At 37.4% G+C, this 24674-nt stretch overlaps 1 protein-coding gene across 5 annotated transcripts in view; it reads right to left on the bottom strand.

Moving 5' to 3' along the window:
• The window catches only part of KCNQ5 (potassium voltage-gated channel, KQT-like subfamily, member 5), a 771186-nt gene that overhangs the window by 137870 nt on the left and 608642 nt on the right, over positions 1 to 24674 (bottom strand). For all 5 annotated transcript variants that reach the window (XM_006835755.1, XM_006835757.1, XM_006835759.1 and 2 more), the window contains exons 6-8: positions 18691 to 18801; positions 11615 to 11710; positions 683 to 777 (exon numbers count right to left, since the gene is read on the bottom strand). In XM_006835755.1, the coding sequence (XP_006835818.1) occupies positions 683 to 777; positions 11615 to 11710; positions 18691 to 18801 (302 nt within the window). The remainder of the gene's footprint in view (positions 1 to 682; positions 778 to 11614; positions 11711 to 18690; positions 18802 to 24674) is intronic.

The following is a 24674-nucleotide window of genomic DNA, read 5'->3' as shown; positions in this document are numbered from 1 at the left end:
ACTGTTTGTAATGTTTCTGGTTCTCTCTCCTTCCAGGCACTTCCTCATCTCCTGTGAGTTTAGGCATGGCCATGCGATTTTCTTTGGTCAATGAACTATGAATGAAAGAAATTTCATTATTTAAAAATTTTGAATGTTAATTTCTGATTTTAAGCTGATTAGTCAAATTGTCTCTTTGTAAACTATAATCGTATTAAGATGCTGATTCTTCTCTTCTTTTTCTACTGATATTAATTTGATCTTCAAGTGAAAGCTTATCCTTTAAGGGGGTCCAGGTGAAAACTGTCTTTGAGAGACTGAAGTATGCAAAAATACACTGCTCTGCTCTCAAAGCACTCACCTCTTGGGATTGGGAGATGGACAGATGACATATAATTATTGTTTTTCAAGGTAAATGGTGCTTACCTTTAGAATTCAGTTGGGTTTAAAGAGATTAGATGTTAGAAAATAAGAAATCTCTATAAAAGTTTAGAGTGCTTTTTAGTCTTTAAGCCTAATCTGTGGATGGTGAGGAATGACACTAAAATCATTCAGTTTTGTGCCTGAGTTGTTACTAAACAGTTTTGAATCTCTCAAAGAGCAGCAGAGAAAAAAAACAACCTGTATTATTATTTTGCATGTGGCTTGTTTTAGAAACTTGAAGAGACTCCACTACAGCACTAGCTGTCATACTGATACCTACTTGGTAGGGCTGCAGGTGTGCAAGGCCTTCAAGTGTGGCTTCCAGGTTGCAATGGAAACAGATTTCTCATCAGCTGCATAACTACGCCAAACGCACTGCACATGGCATACATGAAAACATAAAAGAGAAAAACAAAAGAGAGCAGAAGATAGAATGAAAATGAAAAAGAAGGTAATTAAGCTAAGACACATTAAGTATCTTTGCCTTATCATACTTGACCCTCATACACGCCTATAGGATGAAGAAGACTATCATTGGCTTTTTGAGCTGACTGTAAACCATATTTCATAACATTTGTAGAATTACTTTTCAAAATAATTCACACCAAATCCCCAAAGTACAAAAACTATAACAAAGTAATTCATTAATTGCTTAGAGAAAGATGTGGTGCTGTAGGATAATGCACTGGACTGCAAGGTCAGTTTGAATTGCAAGGTGGAGGTTCAAATCCACCAGCCGCTCCTAGGAAACTCTGTACAGATTCACTATGAGTCGGAACCAACTCGACAGCACTTAACAACAACAACAACAACAACAACAAAACAAGGAAAGTAGTGATTGACTTTAAATAAATATTGATGCCCATGATACTAGTTAGAGAAACTACCTAAGCACAAACATGCATTCCAGGAACCAACTGTACACATTTCATTAATGTTTGATAAATTAGAGGCAAACATTATTGAAAATTTATAATCCAACTAGGAAACTAACTAGTCAACCAATGACTGCCAGTGTATCTTAATAGTTTAGTTAGTAAAATTCCTTAAAGTTGAACTACTTTAAATCATGGTAACAAAACAAGGTAGGGGGAACTGTCTTCTCTGGGGAATATACTCAGAAAGCACTAAAGGATTTAAGGTGAGGTTCTAAGAATAAGTTTATTGCTCTTTGAAGTAAAACATAAGCTTTCTCTACTTTATGTCATTATAACTGATATATAAAATATGAAGTATTTTCTTTTGACCCTGACAATCAAGGAACAGATTAAGATCTTCTTTTATTATTATTTTTTAAGCAGTTAACTAGTGTTTATTGAATGCCTATCTGCTGCTTTAAAATTTTTTACTGAGTTTATTTATAATAGGTTGTTGTTTTTAAGTACTGTGAAGTTGGTTCCGACTCAATAGCAACCTTGTATAGGGTTTCCAAGGCTTTAAGAATTTGCAGAAGCGGAAAGCCTCATCTTTTTCCTTTGGAGAACTTGGTAGGCTCGAACCACCAACCTTGTCATTCAAAGTGCAGTGTTTATCGTATGGAGCCACCATACTCTCTCTATATATGCCTTATATATAATGGCATATATAAAACTTACCATTATATTAATTTTAAAATGTACAATTCAGGGATATTAGTTAATTTACAATGCTTTACAGCCATCACCACTATGTATTTCTAAAACGTGGTCATCACCCTAAATAGAAACTCAACCTACTGAGCAATAATTCCTCATTGTCCCCTTTCTTAGCCTCTAATCTACTTTCTATCTCTATAAATGTGCTTATTCAAGATATTTAATATAAGTGGAATCATACAACCCTTGTCCTTTTGTCTCTAACTTATTTAACAGCATAATAATTTTGAGGTTCATTCATTTTGTAGCATCTATCAGAACTTTATTCTTTTTATGGTTGAATAGTATCCCATTGTGTATATATGCTATACCTTGTTTACTCATTCATCTGTTGATGAACACCTGGACACTTTCCAATTTTTGGCTATTGTGAATAACCCTGCTATGAACACTGGTGTACACATATTGGTTTGGGTTCTTCTTTTCAATTCTTTTGGGCATATATCTACAAATAAAATTGCTGGGTCATGTGGTAATTCTCAGTTGAATTTTTTGAGGAACCATCCAATTGTTTTCTACACCATTTTAAATTCCCTCCAGGAATGCATGAGGAAGACTCCTATTTTGCAGATGAGATAATAAATTGAGAAGTTTTCACAAGATTCATAGAATTGAGACAATAGGCACTCAGATTTCTTGATTCTTGGTCCTGGAATCTCTCCACCTATTCTTCCTGACTACCTGATGACTATTGTAGGATAAACTTCCAATTTAACTGTTCCTTTGAGAGACTGCCTGAACTTGTAACAAGTCTGCAAATGTCTCAAGTGACAAATTTCCAATACCTCCAATTTCCAGAGAGAAAAATTTCTTTTTTAATTCATTAGTCTAAGCTTTCTTTATGGTAGTGGTGTGCCGTGGAGCCAGTTCAGACTCATAGTGACCCTGCAAAGGGTTTCTGAGTCTGTAAATATTTACGGGAGCAGAAAATCTCATCTTTCTCCTGTGGAATGGCTGGTAGTTTCAAACTGCTGACCTTGAGGTTAGCAGTCCGACTTGTAACCACTACACTACCAGAGAGCTCCTTATTCTACTTTATGGGACAAGTTAATTTAAATGAGTCATATTTTTGTGTTGTTAGATGTCATCAGTTTGGTTCTGACTCATAGAAATCCTATGTACAACTTGTACTGAAACATTGCCTGGTGTTGTGCCATCCTCACAATTTGTTGCTATGTTTGAGCCCATTGTGTAGCCGTTGTGTCCGTGCAGCTCATTGAGAGACTGCCTCTTTTCTGATGACCTGTTTTACCAACCATAATCTGTTTCTCCAGGAATTGGTCCTTTCTTAGAGCATGTTTCAAAGTATGTGAGACGAAGTCTTGCTATACTTGCTTCTCAGGAGTATTCTGCTTGTACATTTCCCAAGACTGATTTGTTCAAGCTTCTGGCAGTCTATGGTATATTTGATATTCTTCATCAACACCGTAATTCAAAGGCATCGGTCATCATTATTCATGGTCCTGCTTTCACAGGAATATAAGAATACTGAAATATCATGGTTTGGGTCATGTGCACCTTAGTCCTCAAGGTGATTTTTGCTTTGTAATACTTTCAAGAGTTCATTTGTAGCAGCTTTCCCCAGTGCAATATGCTGTTTATTTCTTGAATGCTGCTTCTATGGGTGTTGACTGTGGATGGAAGTAGAATGAAATCCTTGACAACTTCAATCTTTTCTCCATTTATCATGATGTTGTTAGACCTCTTTCTGGTATTCTTTGCTTTCAGACAAGATCCATCTAACACCAGCAATAATATCCCTAGTTTCAAGTCCTCTTTTGAATTTGGCTTGACTTTCTGGCAGCTCCTCATGTGCTGCTATAACTGTTTTCTAAATATGTTCAGCATAATTTTACTTGCATGTGATATTAATGATAATGTATAATTTCCACATTCCATTGGATTACTTTTCTTTGGAATAAGCACATATTCTCTTCCAATCAGTTGGTCAAGTAGTTGTCTTCCAAATTTCTTGGAATAAACCAGTGAACACTTTTAGCACTGCATCTGTCTGTTGAAACAACTCAATTGATATTCTGTCAATTTTTGGAGAATTGTTTTTTTTGCCAATGCCTTTAGAGCAGCTTTGACTTCTGCCTTCAACAACAGACATGCACGATAATGTTCAAAGCAGCACTATTCTTATTCAACCAAAACTGGAAATGTCCAAATATCTATCAGCAGCAGAATGAATAAATTGTGGTATATTTACATAAAGTACGAGTACACAACAATAGTATGCTACAATTGTACTAAGTGATATGGATGAACTTTATAACAAATGAAAAGTAAAAGAATCCCCAGACTCAAGGTTTCCATAAAGCCCCCCAAACATGGAAAACTAATCTATGTTGATAGATGATAGTGGTTATTGTTGGGGAATAGTAATGGAGAGAGGTGCACATTGGATTGAGGTAATGGTCATCATGTTTTGTTTTTTTATCTGAATGTTTGTCACACAGGGGTGCTTAGTTCTCTGAGGATATGTTTATTATATTTTTTTAAGTATGTACATTCACATATTGTACATCAATAAAATGTGCAAAATGTAACACAAAAAGTAGAAAAATATAATAGAACCTGAAGGTTCTTTTTATATTACTAAGGAAGTTTTAAATTAATGGTGCTGAGTTTTTTGCCTACAGACTCGCTCCCATGTTTTCTTTAAATATGTGTACGTTACTAAACTAGGCTTCTTATAGGGAATAAAGCAATCATTGTTTCATTTTTAAATGTCAGTTTTTGCACATTTTTATGCATACACAATTTATAAAGGGATCTGGAGTAATCAGTGAAGCACATGGATTTATTGTTACAATTTTTCTAGTCAGGTCCAGAGGTCATCCAGTTAGCATAAACATCTGCTTTTTAGTTAAACAATTTCTACAGAGACCGTCAGATATTCATAAACTCTGCTACTTTGAAAGCCACACTCAGGTGAAAGTAGAGACATGCAGCAGGTATACGCATTGCTAGATACCAGTAGAAAAAAACTCCTAAGCAACAATACAACAAAAAATGGGACTACGACATTATCTGCCAATGTTATAAAGAATTGAGGGCAAAAGAGGCCACTCTGAGAAGATTGAAAATTTTCTTTACAATGAGATCTGCTTCTTGCTCTTTTTAAATCAAATTGATCTCAATAGCTAAGCTCTTTTGCTTTTCTTAACTCTTCTCATAAAAAATGTTTTGTAGACGAGACATACAGAAGTGGCAAGTGAGATCTATTCTCCAGGCTGGTATTAGTTAATCATCAAAATGGAAGAGTAAAGTGTAACTCCATTACTCTTAAACTCCTATAACTTTGTACTGTCCTTATCTGTCTCTCTCAGGTAATCTTTTCAAGTAGCTGAATCTTAAGCCCACACTGTATGATCAAGTCACCGAGGTTCCTAGATATAAAGACAAAATCACATAATGGTTGGCAAGAGAAAAATAATGCCTTGAGAGATTTCATGCAGTCAGTTTAATGGCATATACACTCCAAAGGAAGTACTGGTGTGCCACTATAGGGCAAGCACTGGACTGCTAAACACAAGGTTGGTGATTCAAACCCACCAGTCGTTCCTCGGAAATCCTATACAGGGTCACTATGAGTTGGAATCTACTTAATGCAACTGATCTACTTGATGCAACCTAACAACAACAACAAAATACTCCAAAGGCAAGTTAACAAGAAAAATGAAAGTCAATTTTACCATTTGCCTAGCTGCTCTAAACAGTTAGATAAATTCAAACTTTGATCTATAACAATATGTACCATGCTAGCATTAGTTGTGTTCAGGGAGCATAAAGTTTGAAGTTTCTAGAGTATTATAGTTAATGCAAGGAACTCTGGTAGCATAGTGGTTAAAAGTTGGGCTGCTAAGCTCAGGGTTAGCAGTTTGAAACTACCAGTGGGTTCCACAGGAGAAAAATGAGACTTTCTGCTCCCATAAAGATTTACAGCTATGAGTCAGAACTGACTCCATGGCACACCATCACTACCATAGTTAATGCACATTTGATTTGTACTACAAAAGTAGTTTCACCTGACCATCCAAAGATGTGACTAACATGGGACTTAATTTTTTCAAGTAAATACATGCACAGAATTAAGAAAAAGCAAAGTAGAGTCCTGCAATATTTAGTATAAAAACTGGCGATCTTGGCCAATTTCTCTTCACCTTAATTCATTAGAGACAGTAATCAAGTTTTACAGCTTTGTTTCTGTTGTTAAGGATTATTTTTTTTAAGAATTATGACCATACTTGTATTTTCTGATCTTTCCACTTGAAGCATTATCGGGTAACTTATTACAATGAGAGATCACTTACAAACCTCTTCCACCTCTCATTTTTTCAATATTTCTATGTCACAAGTCTTAAGGTTGGTATTTAGGGTTTGCATTATTATGACTATGTCAGTATTGTCTCCAGTTTAACAATATAATATGCTATGACTACTTTTTCTTTCCTATGTATTTTTTTGTTTCTTGCCCTACCTTTATTTTTTGCATTGCTTTGTTTTCTATGTACCTATTTGGAACACATTCTTGAATTCTCCAATGGAACTATGAAACCCTAATCAAATACATAATGAATTTTGTCAATTCCATTTAGTTTCTTTGAAGACCTTCCACCTGGAGCTCTCATTTCCTGTTCACTCTGCGACCTGGAGTTTGCTACACCTTTAGTCCTGGAATTTCCTTTACCATCCTAAGTATTCCCTTTACTTTTTTTCCTATGGGGAATCTCTTGTTTCCTAGACAATATGCCTCTCTTTCTTGATTTACTCCCTGATTTTAGAAGAGCAATTCTACACAAGTCCTGGTGTGGCACTGCGGGTTAAAGCGCTGGACCGTAAGGTCAGTTTGAACCACAAGGTTGGCTTGTGTAACTCCAACAACAACTTTGTGAGCATGGGTAAATAGTAAGTTCTTTGAGATCTTACATGTGTCTTGATGCTATTCACACTTGACGATTACTTTGGCTAGATACAGAATTCTGGGTTGGCGATAATTTCCTCCAGAATTTTGAAAGCATTGCTCTCTTATCTTTGAATTTTAGGGTCGTTGTTAAATGCTGTCGAGTTGGCTCTGACTCACAGTGACCCTGTATAGGGTTTCAAAGGAGCAGCTGGTGAGTTTGAACTGCCAACCTTGTGGTTATCAGTTCAGTGCCAAATGTAGTCTTGATTCCTAATTCTTTGGATACGAGCTGCTCAGTTTTACAGAAAGTATTTAAGATCCACTCCCTTTTTTTCCTTTTTTTCCAGACGTTCCTATACTTTACTTTGATATTCTTGGTGTGAAGATTTTGTTCATAGTGCTGGGCCCTTTCGCAGTGGCCACACCTGTCCTTCAATTTGAGATATTTGTAATGTAATATATATTTGTGATATATATTTTTTGATCAAGTTCTATCCTCAGTTTTCCTGTACTTTTCTGATGTACTCCTATGAACTGGATCTCCTAGAAGGATCTTACAATTTTCTTATCTTTTTTTTTCTATTATTTAAAATTTATTCTTGCTTTCTGAGAGATTTTTTAAAAATTTTTTTACAACTTTATTCCCCTTCCTAGTTTATTTATTTATTTTATTGTTGTTAAGTGTTTTACATCTAGGATATCTCATGTTCCCTACCTCCTGATTCTTATTTATGAGTGAAACACTAGAAAAGCAGTTTGGACTTACCAATTGGCATTCTCACTTTTGGGTAACTTGGTGAAAGAAAACTAAGTTATTTCAAAGTGAAACCCAAAATTTCAACATATATTTTGAACAGTTAGTTTCCTCAGAGCAGCAGCTTCTAATTTCTTCCTTTAAGGAACTGCCTTTCTGTTAGCATTCACTTCACAAACTTTACACTTAATTCCCTGTTACGGTTTTCAGTAAATTGTCTTGCCTCCACCTTCAACTAGCCCAACTTACCCAGAAATATACCTTTGGCTTGGACTTTTAAATACTGATTTGGAAGACTGTGTGCTGTGTATAGGAGAATACAACTTATTGAGAGGAGTAACAGTTTCAGACTCAGATACAAGATTTGAGTCCTAGCTCTATCACATTTTAGTTGCATAAAATCAAATCAGTAATTTTTCTGGGACTTGATTTCCTCATGATAAGAGTAATACAATCCTCCTAAAGACTCTGGTGTGGTGCTGTAGGATCAGCACTGGACTTTGAACCCACAAGGTCAGCAGTTCAGACCCACCAGCTACTCCTTGGAAACCCTATACAGGGTCGCTAGGAGTTGGAACAGACTTCACGGTACTTAACAACAACAAGGAGCTCTGGGAAATCCTGGTGTGGTACTATCGGACTGGCCTGGTAACAACAAAGTCGGCAGTTCAAATTCACCAAGTGCTTACTGACAACTAGGTTGTTAGGAGTTGAAACCAACTCGATGGCACTTAATAGCAACAACAATAATAGGGAACCTTGGTGGTGCACTAGTTACAGCACTGGCTACTAACCAAAAGGTTGGCATTTTGAACTTACCAGCCACTCTGCAGAGAGAGATGTGGCAGTCTGTTTTCATAAGCATGTATAGTCTTGGAAACGCTATAGGGCAGTTCTATTCTGTCCTATAGGGTCACACTAGCAGTGGCAGAAAATTCAAGGCAGTGGTTTTGTTTGTTTGTTTTTTAGGGTTGTCCTGAGGATCAAATGCCATAATGTATTAGAAGTACTTTGCAAACTAAATAGCACTTCTCAAGTCTGAGGCATTATTAATAAAAGCTGTGACATTTGGGCAGCTATTCAAAATGTTACAGAGAGATGCTTTCTTTTCCCAGACTGCTCTAGTTGAAAATGAAAAGTTAATTTAAGTGAATCATGCAAAGATATTGACACAGCTAAATTTGCTACAAGCTGCTGTGTTTTTAAACTTTTCCCTAAACCCCTAAAATGTTGGTTAATGTAATTGTCTCACCAACCAAATGATGAAGTAACTTGGACATCTCACTTGCTCTTTTAGAAAGACTGGCTCTGGCTTAAAACAAATGAGATTGTTTTTTGTCATGATGATCTATCTGTATGTTCAGCATAGCCAAAAAAGCAGGTAAGAAAGTGAATAGATCAGCAAATAAGGCTTGCTTTTTAATTTAGTACATCCTTAAAAAGAAATTTGTACAATATAAAATTTAGACTTGAAGGCCTGAATTCTGGCTAACAGCTATAGAAAGGAAGAACAATAAATAAATTTAATAATTATATTATTATCTCTATATCTAATAAATACATGAATTATACTTGAATAGAGAAGCAATTGTTATTTTAAAAATCAATAGATTCTACTTTTATTAATGAAACTGTGATTCAACTTTAAGGCATTCTTGAATTTTTCGTCTTGGATTCCATAATTCTGTTTATTCAGAACACAGAAATTAGAGTTTTAAGTAAAAGAAAAATTCACAAATTAGCTTCCTTGTTACCTTACCTACATTTGCACAATTTCATTTATTGATCACTGAAATAATATAAGCTATGTAACTCAGTACCAGAAAGCAGCTCAATTAATCTCTTATCCACCTTTCATGGTTTACCTGTGAGAGAAGCCTGGCCTTACTTTGTCTGTAGATATATAAACGCCTTTGCTCCAATGTTTTAATGTGGGAATAGAAATTTATTTTTAAGTTCAATTGGAACTTGTTTTTGTATAATTAAGTAATCAAGAATAACATGTTAGATCAGGAAACTTCTTCCTAATTTATTCTCTCTATATATGTCTTGACAATAAGGTAGCCACTAGTCACATGTGACTACTGAACATTTGAAATGTGGTTAGTGACATTGAGGAACTAAATTTTTCATTTTATTTCCATTAATTTTGGATTTAGATAGCTACTGACACACAAGAAATTCCTGAAAGGGCTCAATAGCTGACACTATAACCTGTTTTATTTTATATGAATTTCTCTTTTAAGGTTCAGAAGTATCTAGGATCTGTACACAGAAGTGGTTATATTTTGAGTATGTTTCAGCTGAGAAAAGACACAATATAAAAGCTATTGTGCAGGGATTTAAGATAAACTTGAACTATATTAATTATAACAGTATCTCCAGTCTTTTTGAAAGCAAGAAGTCTAGATATGTATAAGATGCATCATTGGTTTCATGTATAGATAGGACTTGCTGTCCTTACCCAGGCAAAGAGCCCAGGAAATAGCTTCTGCACTCACAAGTTGGGAAGCGCTGTTCTAGAGTGAAAGGAAATTAAAGAATAAGAGTAGTAAGAAGAAAAATGCATTGGAATTACGGAAACACCTCATGACCAGTTAATACGCTCCAAAGTAAGAAAGGTTATGAGTTTTGAATTTGGGGCATTTGGGAGACACGCTTTCCTCCTTTCATTATGCCAATGACTGTTTGGCTTCAGATCTTAAAGACCTACTACTTAGGGATGTTTTCCTTTGAGAAACAGAGTTTAATTTACTTTTAGTGTTCTTTTAAAAACGGGAAGTTTAAATAGGGACTTCAGTTATGCCCAAGGGCCCATTTCCTTGTTAACATTTGCAGAATAGATGGAAACACATCTCCTTCATGATATAACTAAATCCTTTCCCCTATCTGTTTTCTTTCTTTAACTGTTTCTAGTGTAGGGACTGTATATCACAACCATAGGGTAAGTCTAAAGATAGGGCTATGGGGTGGTCATCCCCTTCAAACCTTCCATAAACCCTGCAATCTAAATTAAAACAGTGTGCTTGCTACAATCAGCTTTAAGACAAGTCTCCAAGCACTTCACATGGCCACCTAAACCTCTCTTGTTTAGATGTTCTGGAGCTTTTACTATCTGGCAGGACCAGGAGAAGTTGAGATTGTATAATCATCTTGGCCCTAACTAGAAATTGACTGCACATTATGGATTTAGAGAAAAATATAATTTGCAAATCTTAAACAACCTAGATCTAGTATGCTCCTGAATAAAAGTATAGATGGCAAAAGAGGAATCATTCCTTTTAGTGAGGAAGCCAACTCTAAGTTATTGAAAGGAAATTTAAATGCCAAACAAAACGTATAGATTGTAATCGAGCCTCAACCAACATGCTTACTATTTCATATTCTCAAACACTGAGGTAGTCTATAGTCCTATGAGCTATTAAAATAGGTTCACTATTTTAAGTTATTGCCTGAATGGCATTAAAAGCAATTCTACAGGTACTACATCTTGGCATTCTAAACAAATAAGTTGTTCTTCAAAGCAGTGACATACATCTGGCTAAAGAAAGTAATTAAATGCAGGGAACAATGCCATGTTCTGCTCCATCACTTAATGATCAATTATGTTTCACTAAGTAATTTGTAAGACAGATTAGGTCCTTCCAGAAGCCATACAACTGTTAACTTTTGCATGGCCTTGTGAGCACTCTTAATTAATCTGAATAAAGCATGTGCTATTTGCTAAAACAATATATATTTTTTGATAGTAGTGGGAGCAGGAACACTTGTCCAAGACTGTGCATTGAGTAGTGATTTCAATTTTTAAAAAACAGTTGCTCTACTAAGCAATGAAGCACAGAGACTGGAATAGACCCAAACAAGCACTTATGGAGACAGATGTTGCCATCTACCTATTATATTGATATTTACCTGAATGAGATTGGCAGCCGGGTTCCTTCTTTTCTCAAAATGTTTCTGACGGTGCTGTTCTTGTACTTTTAATGCAAAACCTGAACCAAGAATGCCCTGGAAGAAAATATAAAAATAGTACTTAGAATTTTTTTTTTCCAAAAGCACTGTTAAATAACATTGTATGATCTATCCACAAAGCAAACACTGTTCATCATTATAATGCCATTGGCTAATGGCAAGTTGTTGGACAGTACTGTCAAAACCCTAACAATTTCTTAGTAAATCAGCTAAGCTTTGTCATTTATTGCCTTTCTTGTATATTAAGAGGTACCAAATTATTAATAAAAATCACAATATGAATTTGTGTGTGTGTGGCTTTCCCATGGCATTTCTTTATGTTTGAGTCAGAGTGAATGATTTTATTTAATGATGGAATCAGGATGCTATGAATTCTGGCTTTGGACATGGCTAGATCTTAAATTTGGGATTGCTGTTCTTGGTGTTAAGTGCTATAGAGTCAGTTCTGACTCATAGCGACCCTGTATAGGATTTACAAGGAGTAGCTGGTGTGTTCAAACTGCTGACCTTGCGGTTCAAACTGACCTTATGGTCCAGGAAAAAACCCCACAAAAAACAAATCTGTTGTAAACTCACTTCTTGACAATCTCATATGTTACAGAAAACAACTGTTACGTGGGATTTTCTTGACTGTAATATTAATGAAAATAAAGTGCCAGACCTTTCTTCACAGTATCACTGAGTGAGTTTGATCTGCCATCCTTCAGGTTAGTTGTTGTTGTTAGGTGCCATCGAGTCAGTACTGACTCATGGTGACCCTATGCACAACAGAACCAAACACTGCCCAGTCCTGAGCCAACCTCACAATTGTTGCCATGCTTGAGCCCACTGATGCTGCCACTTTGCCAATCCATCTCACTGGGGGTCTTCCTCTTTTTTTTTGATCCTCCACCTTACCAAACATGATATCCTTCTCCAGTGACTGGTCCCTCCTGACAATATGTCCAAAGTATGAGAGACAAAGTTTGGCCATCTTTGCCTCCTAGGAGCACTCTGGCTGCACGTCGTCCAACACAGATCTGTTGGTTCTATGGGCAGCTCATGGCACTTTCAATATTCTCCTCCAACACCATAACTGAAAGGCATCAAGCGAAAATCATTCACTACCCAAGAACTTGAAGTTGAGATAGTGGATGTAAATCTGCTGTGTATATGGTAGTATTTCTACCATTTTGATGAAATGATGAAGTTTTATATTTTCATTAATTAAATGGAGGGAGGAGTGTTTAAAATCTGTCCCAGCTGTAATCCTCAATGATGCTATAATTTTATACCCAAATTTAAAAAGTGGGAGCTGGTAGGACACTTATTCAGATGAGATAGATACTCAGTTTTGAAGATGTAGAAGGTTTTCTATTTTGCTTATTTGTACAGTAATGAGTATAGGTTGTTGCAAAGCACTTTCTTATTGTCCTCAGTTTTACTTTCACATTGTTTAGCATTCTTTTTTAGTTGGATAATGCACTAGACTGCAGGGTTGGTTTGAACTGTAAGGTCAGTGGTTCAAATTCACCAGCTGCTGCTTGGAAACCCAGTTCAGGGTCGCTATGAGTACAGATGGACTTGACAGCACTTAGCAACAACAACAATTCAGATTTTAAAGATCTCCAATAGCATAGTGGGTTACGCGTTGGGCCGCTAACCACAAGGTCAGCAGTTTGAATCCACCAGCTACTAGACAGGACAAAGAGAGGTTCCGTGTTCCCTTAAAGATTTATGGCTTGGAATACCCTATATAAGGTCACTATGGGTAGGAACCAATGCAATGGCACGCACAACAGTAGAAATAATCAACTTTTGGAGTTAATAATTAGTATCATGGAAGAAAGATGAGACTTTCTGTTCCTGCAGAGATTTAAAGGCCTGAAATCCTACGTAGGGTAGTTATGACTTGGAACTGGTTCAACAGCACTTGCCCAACAAGAAGAACAACAAGATGACTATGGAGTTCTGGTATAGGGCCATAGGATGAGCATTGGACTTCTAAATACAAGGTTGGCAGTTCAAACCCACCTTCTTGGAAACCCTATAGAGTCAGAACTGACTCAACAGCACCTACTGACAGAAAGATAGGTATGTTTGTCATTCTCACCTCCCTCGCCCCATGTTTAAAGCTGTTTATTTGCTGGTTTGCATTCTTTTTGCTTATCATCTTGATCGGTCAAAATGCTAATTCCGTGATATTCCGCTGTCATTTTAGTCTAATTTGGTATAACATTTGAGAAACCAAGACACTTTGTCTCAGCTTTGGGTCGGCTTGCGAGGCTTGCTAAATTCAATCTCTGCACTTTGTCTCTAACTTTCTGCTTTATTGATGTGGGGTTTGGAGTTCCACAGCTTTCCAGACCATGGATTTTCTTGTTAGCTATAAATTATTAGTTTATTGTAAACTTCAATGAGTCTAACCTTTAGGTTAGAGATGTGTGCCTTGTAAGCATGAATGCATTATTTGCCAAGGGTAAAGCATGGTTGCTTTTCTTTTTTCTTATTATTTTAAAAATGCAGTTTAATGATAGTATAGGTTGCCTTGGGAGGGTTTCTCATGTGTGAAGAGTTAAGACTTGGCTGGATGACAACTCTGCTGAGATATATTTGGGATCTAGGAGACCTTTAACCTTCTTTTGAGAGTTTACAATTCTGAGTGTATCTGTGACAATAAGCAGACAGTAAGTAATGCAATCTTATTTAAAATACATAATTATATATTAATACTATTTGCTATTAATGAACAATGATCTGCTCCATTATTAATTAGAATAAATAGCTGCCTTGATATTACAAATTATGTCATAGGTTTCGTTTTCCATTTCTTTTTCTGTGATCATCTTATGCTTTCTAAAATCTCTATCCTATGCAAGTTGTGAATGCATAAAGTAAGTTATAAAAAAACTGGTCTTTGTGATCTTGCTTTCAGATTTAAATAACATTTTCCTCCACTTGGAGGTTGAATTTTCAAATCAAGATCGACTCTACTCATGCATACCCCCAATTTTTTTTCTTGTTATGTAAGATCATTTTGGAAAAATGACTTTTTCCTTTGAATGTCATTTTTCATGAAGTATAAACATGGTAAGGGAACATGAAGTATCAGAACTTATATGCTATATTTATAATACATTACACATATGCATATACATCTTCTCACATGGAGCATAATTCAGATTTTGCAGACATTGAATTAACAGCAAAAGCTATCATTTTTGAGCACTTATTTTTTGTGGATATGAGGTTCAAAGTTAAATAAATCCCTTTTGGAAAAGGAACACAAGGCTTACATAGCACAAATCTAGCATCTGCTAACCAAATGAAAATGTGCTGAAAATCACACTGGCATTGCTCAGAAACATATATTAGTAGAAGGCACATGTTTGCTACATATTGCTCGCGCCAGACTGTACATTACAGGAGTTATTAAAGCAGGTCTGCTCATCATCTCATTAGGGCTGTGATCCAGTTTTCTTCCCCAGTTCTTAACACAGGTCAGTGCACCTCAATAGAAGTCTGTTAAAATACTGTCTATTATGATGCACATATAATATCTATCTATCTATCTATCTATCTATCTATCTATCTATCTATCTATCATCTATCTAGTTATCTTAATATTTAAGCATAGGTGCTATCCCTTCATAGGTTCAATATCAATAGATGACAATTCTTAGAAACTGAGTTTTGTTTTCATTCATATTCTAAGATAGTAAGACTTTGGTTGTTAGGTTTTAAGTTTAGGGCACCACTGAGCAGTTCTGAATAAATACCAATGAAACAGAACATGTTTTGATAAATGCTCTAAATAGTCACCCTTCTGTTATCTTGTAGATTAAATGACCTAGTTTGAACCCCACACATGGACAACAGGCATTGCTGAAAGACAGTCTTAGCTCTAGCAGGGAGTGTCCTCTAGGTGATGCAGAAGAGTTGGGGCCTCAGGAAACGTGAATCTCCTTGAGGGGAAAGGTGGTCTATATGACTCTGAGCCATCAAGAAGAGTCCTGCTTTGTGGGAAAAATGAGGATGGGAATCTTTTCCTTTGTCCTCAGGTTTTCTGATGGAAGGAAAACCAAATAGAAATGATACACAACCCACTTTCAACTTCTTAATAGAATGCCCACCATACTCTCTCAACTCTCAACTAGACGACACTCTTGGTTGCTAGGATGCACACACAGGATAACAGTTTCAGTTTTCTTTTTTCATAAAAGATATGTATGAACCATTTAGTCTTTTATCCAATAAACAACAAAGATCCATGTTAAAGGCTACTTTTCTTGGCATTATTCTGTTCTGGGAAAGCAGGTTTTTCAGATTTCCAATGTGTGTTAATTTAACTCACATATTTTTGAAAAATGTAATCACTTGGTGGGTACTCTAGCCAGGACTGATAATCAAGTCTCTGACATGTATCCCAACATACAGATACAACTTAACCTCTTCATGATGGCCTGGAGTTTCATCATGGGTGCTGGACATTTTACCATGATGGATTCAGCTACACTTATATATATAGATGTGGGCTTACGCTCATGCTAAATTTCTGTTTCCTTTATAAAGTTTTTCTTCCCTGCCCCACCCACACTCACTGTTAGTCTCTCATCACCTCTTCTACTCCGTTTGCAGTATTTGCTCCATCAGTCAACCATATATCTGTTGTTTCTAATCTTTGAAGAACTGTGAAACTCTATAACCATGCTTATCAGAATTGTTCCTAAATTAAGAATAGACTATGAATAAGGTCTCAGGAGGTTCTTTGATGAGGTCAGCATCTACACAGTTGTCTATTTTAAGGGCTCAGAAATGGACAATTTCCTGACCTTTGTCTTTCTCTAGGTCACTGAAATCCAAACCCAGTGCCATCCTGTCAATTGTATAGATGGTATCTGGATAAACATAAACACAAATGCAGCAGGTACTTTGTGTCTGAGACTACATTTTATTGGTTTTAAAGATATTTTACTGAAGGGAATCTGATTATTGTGAGTCTGTACTCTGGTCTGGATTGCTAAGATTGTTAGATGAGCTGACTGGATAAGTGAGGAGCTTTTATTCCTCTCCTTGGTTTTGTCATTTTTGCAATAGGAAACACATATTTCCAGATTCAGCTAGGTAAAGGGAAGCCACATTGATTAAAAGTTTTCTTCATGACAAGCACTTGACTTACATTTCCACATTGGTCTTCACAAAATGTTTTCATTTTACTCATGAAGAAATATACCCAAAGTTATAGAGGGACTATGGGACACAGACAAAATTCAAACTGAGATCTAATGGTCAGGCTTAATATGCATAGTCCTTCTAGTGTTCTTTCTGTGAGTTTGTATGGTTCCGGGCAAAACAGCTTTGGTGGTGCAATGGATTAAGCATTGGGCTGCTAATTGCAAGGTCATGATCAGCCATTCTGTAGTAGAAAGATGAGGCTGTCTGCTCTCATAAAGATTTACAGTCCTGGAAGCCCTACAGAGCAGTTTTTCTGTGTCCTAAGGAGCTCTGGTAGCATAGTGGTTACGCATTGGGCTGCGAATCTCAAGGTCAGCAGTTCAAAACTACCAGCTGTTCCATAGGAGAAAGATGAGGCTTTCTGCTCCCATAAAGATTTATAGCCTTGGAAACCCTGTACAGGGTCGCTATGAGTCGGAACTGACTCCACAGCACATAACCATCACCACCACCATAAGGTTGCATGAGTTGGAATCAACTCAAGGGCTGTGAGAAGGTGGGCAGGGCAGAACCAGTAGTCCTTGGGTATTGCAAATGGTGAACATGCTTGGCTATTAACCAAAAGCTTGGTGGTTTAAGTCTACCCAGAGGTACGTTGGAAGAAAAACCTACTTCTAAAAAGTCACCCATTGAAAATCCTACATGGATATACATAGTGTCATTTGTAATTCAGAACCAACTTGATGGTACTGATTTGGTTTGGTTTGGGCAGAACCAACTGGTCAACCTAGAGTTGGTTGCTGGCTATGGGAAAGGCAACAATGTCCTCTGCACTTCTTAACAGGGGGGAGGAGAAGCTCTGGGACCTAGAGGTTCTGAAAATCTCTACTCTGTTGGCTTCTTTCTGGAGGGTGCTTTGGGGCCTTTGTTTGGTGGAGGTTGTGCCATAGCACCAGCTGGTGTCTGGTACAAGAGGGGGATCTATTTCCCTTATGTACGCTGGCCCCCACCATCTTGACACTCCTTTTTGATAACTCACTCTTCCCTGGAGGGAGGAGTGGACAAAAGTGAGAGTGTGAGGTTGGGATAAATTGGAATATTTGACCAACTGCCTTTAGAGAAATAAGAGGATAAAATTATCAGAAAGGCAAGCTTCTTCTTTTAAGGGGAAAATAATTAGAAGCTTGTTATTGTTTATTATTAAGTGCTGTGGAATCAGTTCCGATTCATAGTAACCCTGTATAGGGTTTCCAAGGAGTGGCTGGTGGATTTGAACCACTAACCTTGTGGTTCAAGCCAACCTTGTGGTCCAGTGCTTATCTTATAGTGCTTGGGGGAAGAAAAATATGCACGCCATTCTGATAAGATGCAGAAATTGTTCATTGAGGAAAATCAGTGATGATGACACAGAGAATAAATCATCTGACACTCCTAAAACACTTTAAAATCATATGTTCTCCCTTAAATGCACCAAAAATGGTAAATCCTCCACTCATCTCTTTAGTAACACACACTATAAGCCAAATTGGATCTATCACCATAAAAAGAAATTGTCTTTGAAACTTTACAAATATTTTCAGTGGATTTGTAGCATGCTGACTGAGATGTGATGCTGTTGGGTGATGATTTGGTCATAAACACCTAGTTGATATTAAATGCTCGGGTCCAGTGTCTCCAAGGGTAGACTACATTATAAATGATTAAACTAGATTTAGTAGTTAAAAAAAATCAATATTATACCAGAAAACTTATATCTGTAAGTGACATAGATACATTCACAGGCATATCAGCTCATGGAGAGTTCACGCTAATAAACCTCAAAGAGTTAGTTCAAACTGTTTTATTTTTGCAAAGATACTCACAGCAGGAAGTGCAAAGAAAGATATGCCAAGGAGTGCAAAGCCTGCAGAAAGCAATCTTCCCAGCCAAGTGAGGGGAGTTTTGTCTCCATAGCCAATCGTTGTTAATGTAATCTAAAAACAAAATAAATAGAACGTATAACTTAAGTACTTGAGAGGAAAGTTAGGACTTATGAACAGGAGGCAAAGCAACATTTCCACTAAATCATTATTCAACACGTCTTGTTGGCGCATTTTATTACTGTGCTTTAATTTTCCATGACGCAGGTCAGAACTTCTCTTTGTTTAAGGAAGGGAATAACCTACATACTTGTACCTCTCCTATAACACAAGTTTCCATCTTTTCTAAGTGTACTCAAAGAAGGTTATTTAAGTATGTGGATAACCATCAGTGATACAGAAATGATAACACCATGGGTTTAGGGTTTGACCAAGTCAGTTTTCTTGTTCACTCAGGATACTTTTGCAGTCACATAATTTACTCGGACTTCCCTGCAGTTCCCCCTCCACCCACCACAAAGGGGTGTCAATTTCTTATTCCCCTCTAAGACTCCTTTAATGACTACTCATTGGATTCATAATGAACTCTAAGCTAAAGATGGCCTGTATGATGTAGTCTCTGTCTCTCACTCTAAGATCATCTTGAAGTCCTGGTGTGGCGCTGTGGGCTAATGCATCAGACTGCAAAGTCATTTGAATTACAAGGACAGTGGTTCAAGTTCACCAGCCGCTCTTTGGAAACCTTATACAGGGTCGCTATGGGTCGGAACCAACTTGATGGCACTTAACAACTACAGCAACAACAACAACAGTTGTATTTGAACCCAGTGGCTTTTTACTTCCTCAACTAAGCCAAGCTCTTCCCTGTTCTGAGGGCCTTTACACATCTTGTTCCATCTGCCAGGATTTCCTTCTCCTCAAGTTCTCCCAGGCCTCCTTTATGGCTTTCAGGTCTTATCCAAAATATCCTCTCAGAGGTCTTTCCTATAGTGAGACCTTTGGTCACTCTCTATTTCAGTCCTTCTTTCTGTCTTTTCCCCCCAGAACTTAGTTTCTTAATAGTATTTTGCTATCTTTTTTCCTGGGGTAGCAGTAGGGTATCCCTGTTTCCTTTTACTTGAAGGAGGAACCATGTCTTACTCTTGTGATCTCCGTAACATCTAGCAAGATGCTTGCTATAATGGAGGGAATTCAATAAATATATTAGTAAATAAATCATTTCAAAAAGGTTGGTATCAGAGTGATGAAATATAGGGCAGGAATTCCTGGAAATCACTGGACTGAAGAGAGCACTTCTAGGATGTACTAAGAGGTTTCAAAAAGTTACTGGAAAAATTGGATTATCTTTCAATTCAATTTTCCATAAACTTTTTGAAGACCTCTTGTATTTGCACATGTTTGCAAGAGAGGGTGAAACTAAAGAGCAAGGATTAGTGGCTTCAATTGATGGGGTAAGGTGCCCAAGGAGGAAGAAGCAATAGGATCCAAGGTACAGCGAAGGGTTAACCTTGAAAGGCTACCTTTTCCACTGTTGCAGTAAGATTTAAGGCAGAGGGGAAGGCTGGGAACGCTCATGTCAGTCACCTTCAGTTCCAACAGAAGAGAAAGTGGGACAATCCCTGGAGAGTGAGAAGCTTGGTATAGGTGAAAAGATTTGCAGTTGTGAAGATGTGAGAGAATGTCTAGTAGAAGTCAACAAAAGGCCAAGTGGATGGATAAGGCTCTTCAAGGTCAGAGGGAGGGAAGTTGAGCAGAACCTTGCGGTCCAGTGTTTACCCTATAGCTCCACACCAGGACACCTCTGTAAAGACTATGCCAGGAAATTTCTATGGAGCAGTTCTAATCCACAACTCATGTGCTGTCATTAGTCAGAATCAACTCAATAGTAATGGGATTAAAAAAAAAATTAATAACAGTAAACTGGAAGGTAAAATTTCATGGTTTAGTCATAGCAAAACATGTTATATTTCATGGTCTTTTTTACCTTCTAAAAATGGCATTTGAGTTTTGCCACTTGGCCCAGTACTCAGAGACTGGGTTTTAAACCACTGTCTCTTATTCTGAAGAACGGGACACAGAAAGATAATGACATGCTCAGTGTTTTACCCTGAGTAGAAAAGCACGCTGGCTTTCATACTATCTGAATTTAGAGTTGCCCCTGCCCCTTACAGGGGCTTGTGGAGGGGAGTCGCGTGTTGTGAATTCTGGGAGCAACACCTTGAGAGTCCTTCCAGGAGGGCAAAGACTACTTCCCTCTCTGTTCTCTACTTCAGGCTTCTGAAATGAACACATTTTGCTGAGTGTAGGAAACCTCACTGACCAGCAGCTAAACCCCAATCTCTGTTCCAGTTACAAAGGAGTTTGGGAAGTTGTTTGCTTGAATTCTGAGGGCTTTGTGTTGCTTGGTGAGACCTGAAAAGAACCTGGCAAAATGGTAATAATTTTGTCTTCATGCCTGGGAGAGGGTTGCTAGAGGTTCCTATCTTCCTGTAGATCTAATTCCTGGTTTTCTCTCTCTGCATTCCTGGGAGGGAGTTGGTGGGGGATTTCTTTTGGTTTCATTCCCAGACTGTAAATCATTTCACTTTTTACACCAAAGTTATCACAAAGGAAATAACTGGGTTCCATGATGTGAACAAGAGAGGCAGAAGAAATGACAAAACTATTAAGTTTCTAAGAGGCACTTACGATAAACAGATGTGAGACTTTTCCAGGAATTCAAACTGTCCTATTTGTTTGATGGAGCTGCTGAGTTTCTAAGGTAATAAAATCCGGAGATGGCCTTGCCTTAGATGAGCACACCATGGATATTCACTGATTTTCTAGATTTTTGGGTCAAGTTGTACTTGATGTACCAATGATTCTCCTTGGAAAAGTACAAGAAGGATATGTTTCTTTTCTTTTCCTTGGAAGACTTGGAAGTTCCTGCTAGTGTTCATCAGCTGATCCTCTGCACGTGAACTGTGTTATAGGAGCTCTCTTGGTGTTTATTCACCCACTAGTGTGCTAAATAATGAACTCCTTCTCACTGTCTAGACATGTTGTGAATCTTTCAGTGGCTGAACCCAGTCATGGTAAGTTTCATTTGGGTCCAGAGTCAGAGAAAGGCACCCTAATGATACCTACTCCCTGAGGAACTCCTGGGAAACGTTTGGAATAAGACTTTGTTTCAGAAACCTTGCAAGATTGTAAAGGGGATCTAAAGGAAAGTTGTAGAAAATCATACCTGGACTATGTGGTTGGACTGACTGATAAGGCAGGTGGTACATTTTTCTGGAAAAAAAAATATTCACAGAACTCTAAGACATCCTGATGGTATGGCAAGATGACTCACTCATGCATGCTATTAAATTGCTTCACATCAATATTGCCTTCAGAGTGATGTAAGTTAGATTAGGAACTGGGCTCCTATCTACTGAACAACAGGGAGTGCAAGAAATGCTTGTCAGAAGATCTAATTTTTCCTGGAGACCTCTGGGGAGCACATCACCACTAGAGCTGAAATGAGAAGTGGCAGCTGCCCCTATACCGAGTGCCTCAATGACAGCCAATCAGCAGGGCAGGTGGTGATCATAAATTACCATACACAGTTAACACTGTGATGTGCGCTGGCATGAGCCTAGAGAGCCAGAGTTGATTCTGAAAAAATATAAAATCTCATAATAAGGGATCATTACAATAGTAAACGAATACTGCATTATTATTAAGCAAATAATATACTTTGTCCTTTGAAGATGCCTCTTCCTTCCCCATGTTTCGTGATTCTTACCACTTCTATATGTATGAATTTCTCTGCTCCCATAAAGATTTACAGCCTCAGATACCCTATATAGGGTCACTATGAGTTGGAACCAACTCCATGGCACACAACCACCACCACCACCACCTATATGCATACATAGCATTAGGGTGCAAGGGCTAAGCTCAGTAGATAAAGATGCTGGAATCCAACTCACTGACTTGGTTCACCTAATGATGCTCATGACTATATATAGGCTGGATGTGGATAAGGGTGATGGGGTGGTGGGTTCAGAACAGCAGAAAGAATGAAGGTTAATGAGTTCTCATACTAATACGCTGTTATTGTTAAGTGCTATCAAGTTGGTTGTGGCTCATAGCAAATCTGTATAGGGTTACCAAGGCCATAAATCTTTGTGGAAGCAGAAATCCTCATCTTTTCCCTGTGGAGAGTCTGGTGGGATTGAACTCGTTGCCTTCAGATTTAAAGTCCAGTGCTCATCCTACAGAGCCACTGTGCTCCCCTTAGTAATATAATTTTGATCATTCCTGAATCAAAGCAGTTAATTCTCCTCTAATACACATGTATAGCATGGGTACACAATACATCTGACACTTACTCTGTATGTTGTTTTGTGTCGTAGCGTTGACTCCAACTCACACTGTTCCTATTTTTACAGAGTTCATGGCTCCATAGCATTTCCTGGACTATAATCTCTATAGGATTAGATTGTCAGGTCCTTTCTCTTGTAGAGTCACTGGTGGATTTGAACTGTTAACCTTTCCGTATCCAGCTGAGTGTTTAACCATTGCACCCTAAGAGCTCTTTTGTATAGTCAATGTGTTTTAAGGAAATGAGCCAAACCATGCAACTGCTGAATCAGTGTAAAATTAGCTTTTTAATGGGAGAGTCCTATTTTTTTTGTAGGTGGGATGATTTCTGATATTATATGTCAATGCATAAGAATATACAGATAAATCATCTTACATGAAGCTCCTGTGATAACTTGCTGCTTAATCAGACATTTGATTAGTGTAGATAAACAAACAAAAAAAATCACAAAACAAACATATATATAACATTTTACTTTAATTTAAATATATGAATGCACATTCGTTACTCAATATTCTTTATGAAAAATGTATTCCTCACTTGGAGTTCTTCCTTGTCTTTCTGTATGAACCTCATTTTACTGAACCAACTATTATTCATAATTTTAGGGGAACATGAACTTAATATCTGTGATGATGCCATGTGAGTACAGGATCCTAGATTTTTGAGATTTTTTTTCTAAAGCAATCTCTTCAGTTTTCATGAAAATCTCATCTTTTTTTTCTGTACCTTATTTAACAAACTTGCATAATAGTTATTTCTATAATCACAAATTATAGCCAGTATAAAGAGAGTTTGGAAAGAAGCACATGACTCTTTGAAAGCATTCAAACAACTGATGAGAGCAAAATTGTGTATATTAAAGTACATTCGGTGTGCCACAGGCCTCAGCCGGTCACAGAAGGTTTGGGAAGCACTGGCTAATCAGGGCAGTCAGTGAAAAGGAAATGTGAGAAAAGTCTCTATTGTGGAGAACGCTGCAATAAACACTGATGCATATCTATGTGAGTCATTTTACAATCCCACTAGCAAAGCACAAGGGTTTCAGCTTTTCCACATCTTAACTGACAGTTGTTGTTTCCCCCTTTTTTTTTGATAATAGTCATCCTAGTGGGTGTTAGGTGGCAGCTTAGTGTGGTTTTGATTTGCATTTCCCTACTGACTAACTAACTTGAGCATCTTTTTATGTGTTTATTGTCCATTTGTATATCTTCTTTGGAGAAACGTCTATTTAAGCACTTTAATGCTTGACTTTTGAATATGGCATTTACAATATCATGGGGCTAGTTTTCATTTACAGCTTCCAAAAAATTTCCAAAATCTCTTTATTGCAGTTTGACGCACATGAATACTTTAATTGAGAGTGTGCCATTTATTTCTACACTGAGATGAAGCTGGCAGATGATTCTCGGCTTGTAGCTTGACAAGAAGAGTGAGGATCTGAGTGAGTATGGCTTACTTCACCTTGTTGCCCACCCCCATCTACCTTAGGAATTATTTGGTGGTTGGCAGATGGAAGCAGCTCAGATAAATTTTTGCCCTCAGATTCCATATGCTCAATTGCAGTCAATACCAGCCCAAGGTGAGAAATACATTTTCTGAAAATCGATGGGCTACAAACATTGGCATAGAGGTG

The sequence above is a fragment of the Chrysochloris asiatica genome, unplaced genomic scaffold (assembly GCF_000296735.1).
Source record: "Chrysochloris asiatica unplaced genomic scaffold, ChrAsi1.0 scaffold00019, whole genome shotgun sequence".
Classification (NCBI taxonomy): domain Eukaryota; kingdom Metazoa; phylum Chordata; class Mammalia; order Afrosoricida; family Chrysochloridae; genus Chrysochloris; species Chrysochloris asiatica.
This window is presented reverse-complemented; position numbering and strand designations above follow the sequence as displayed.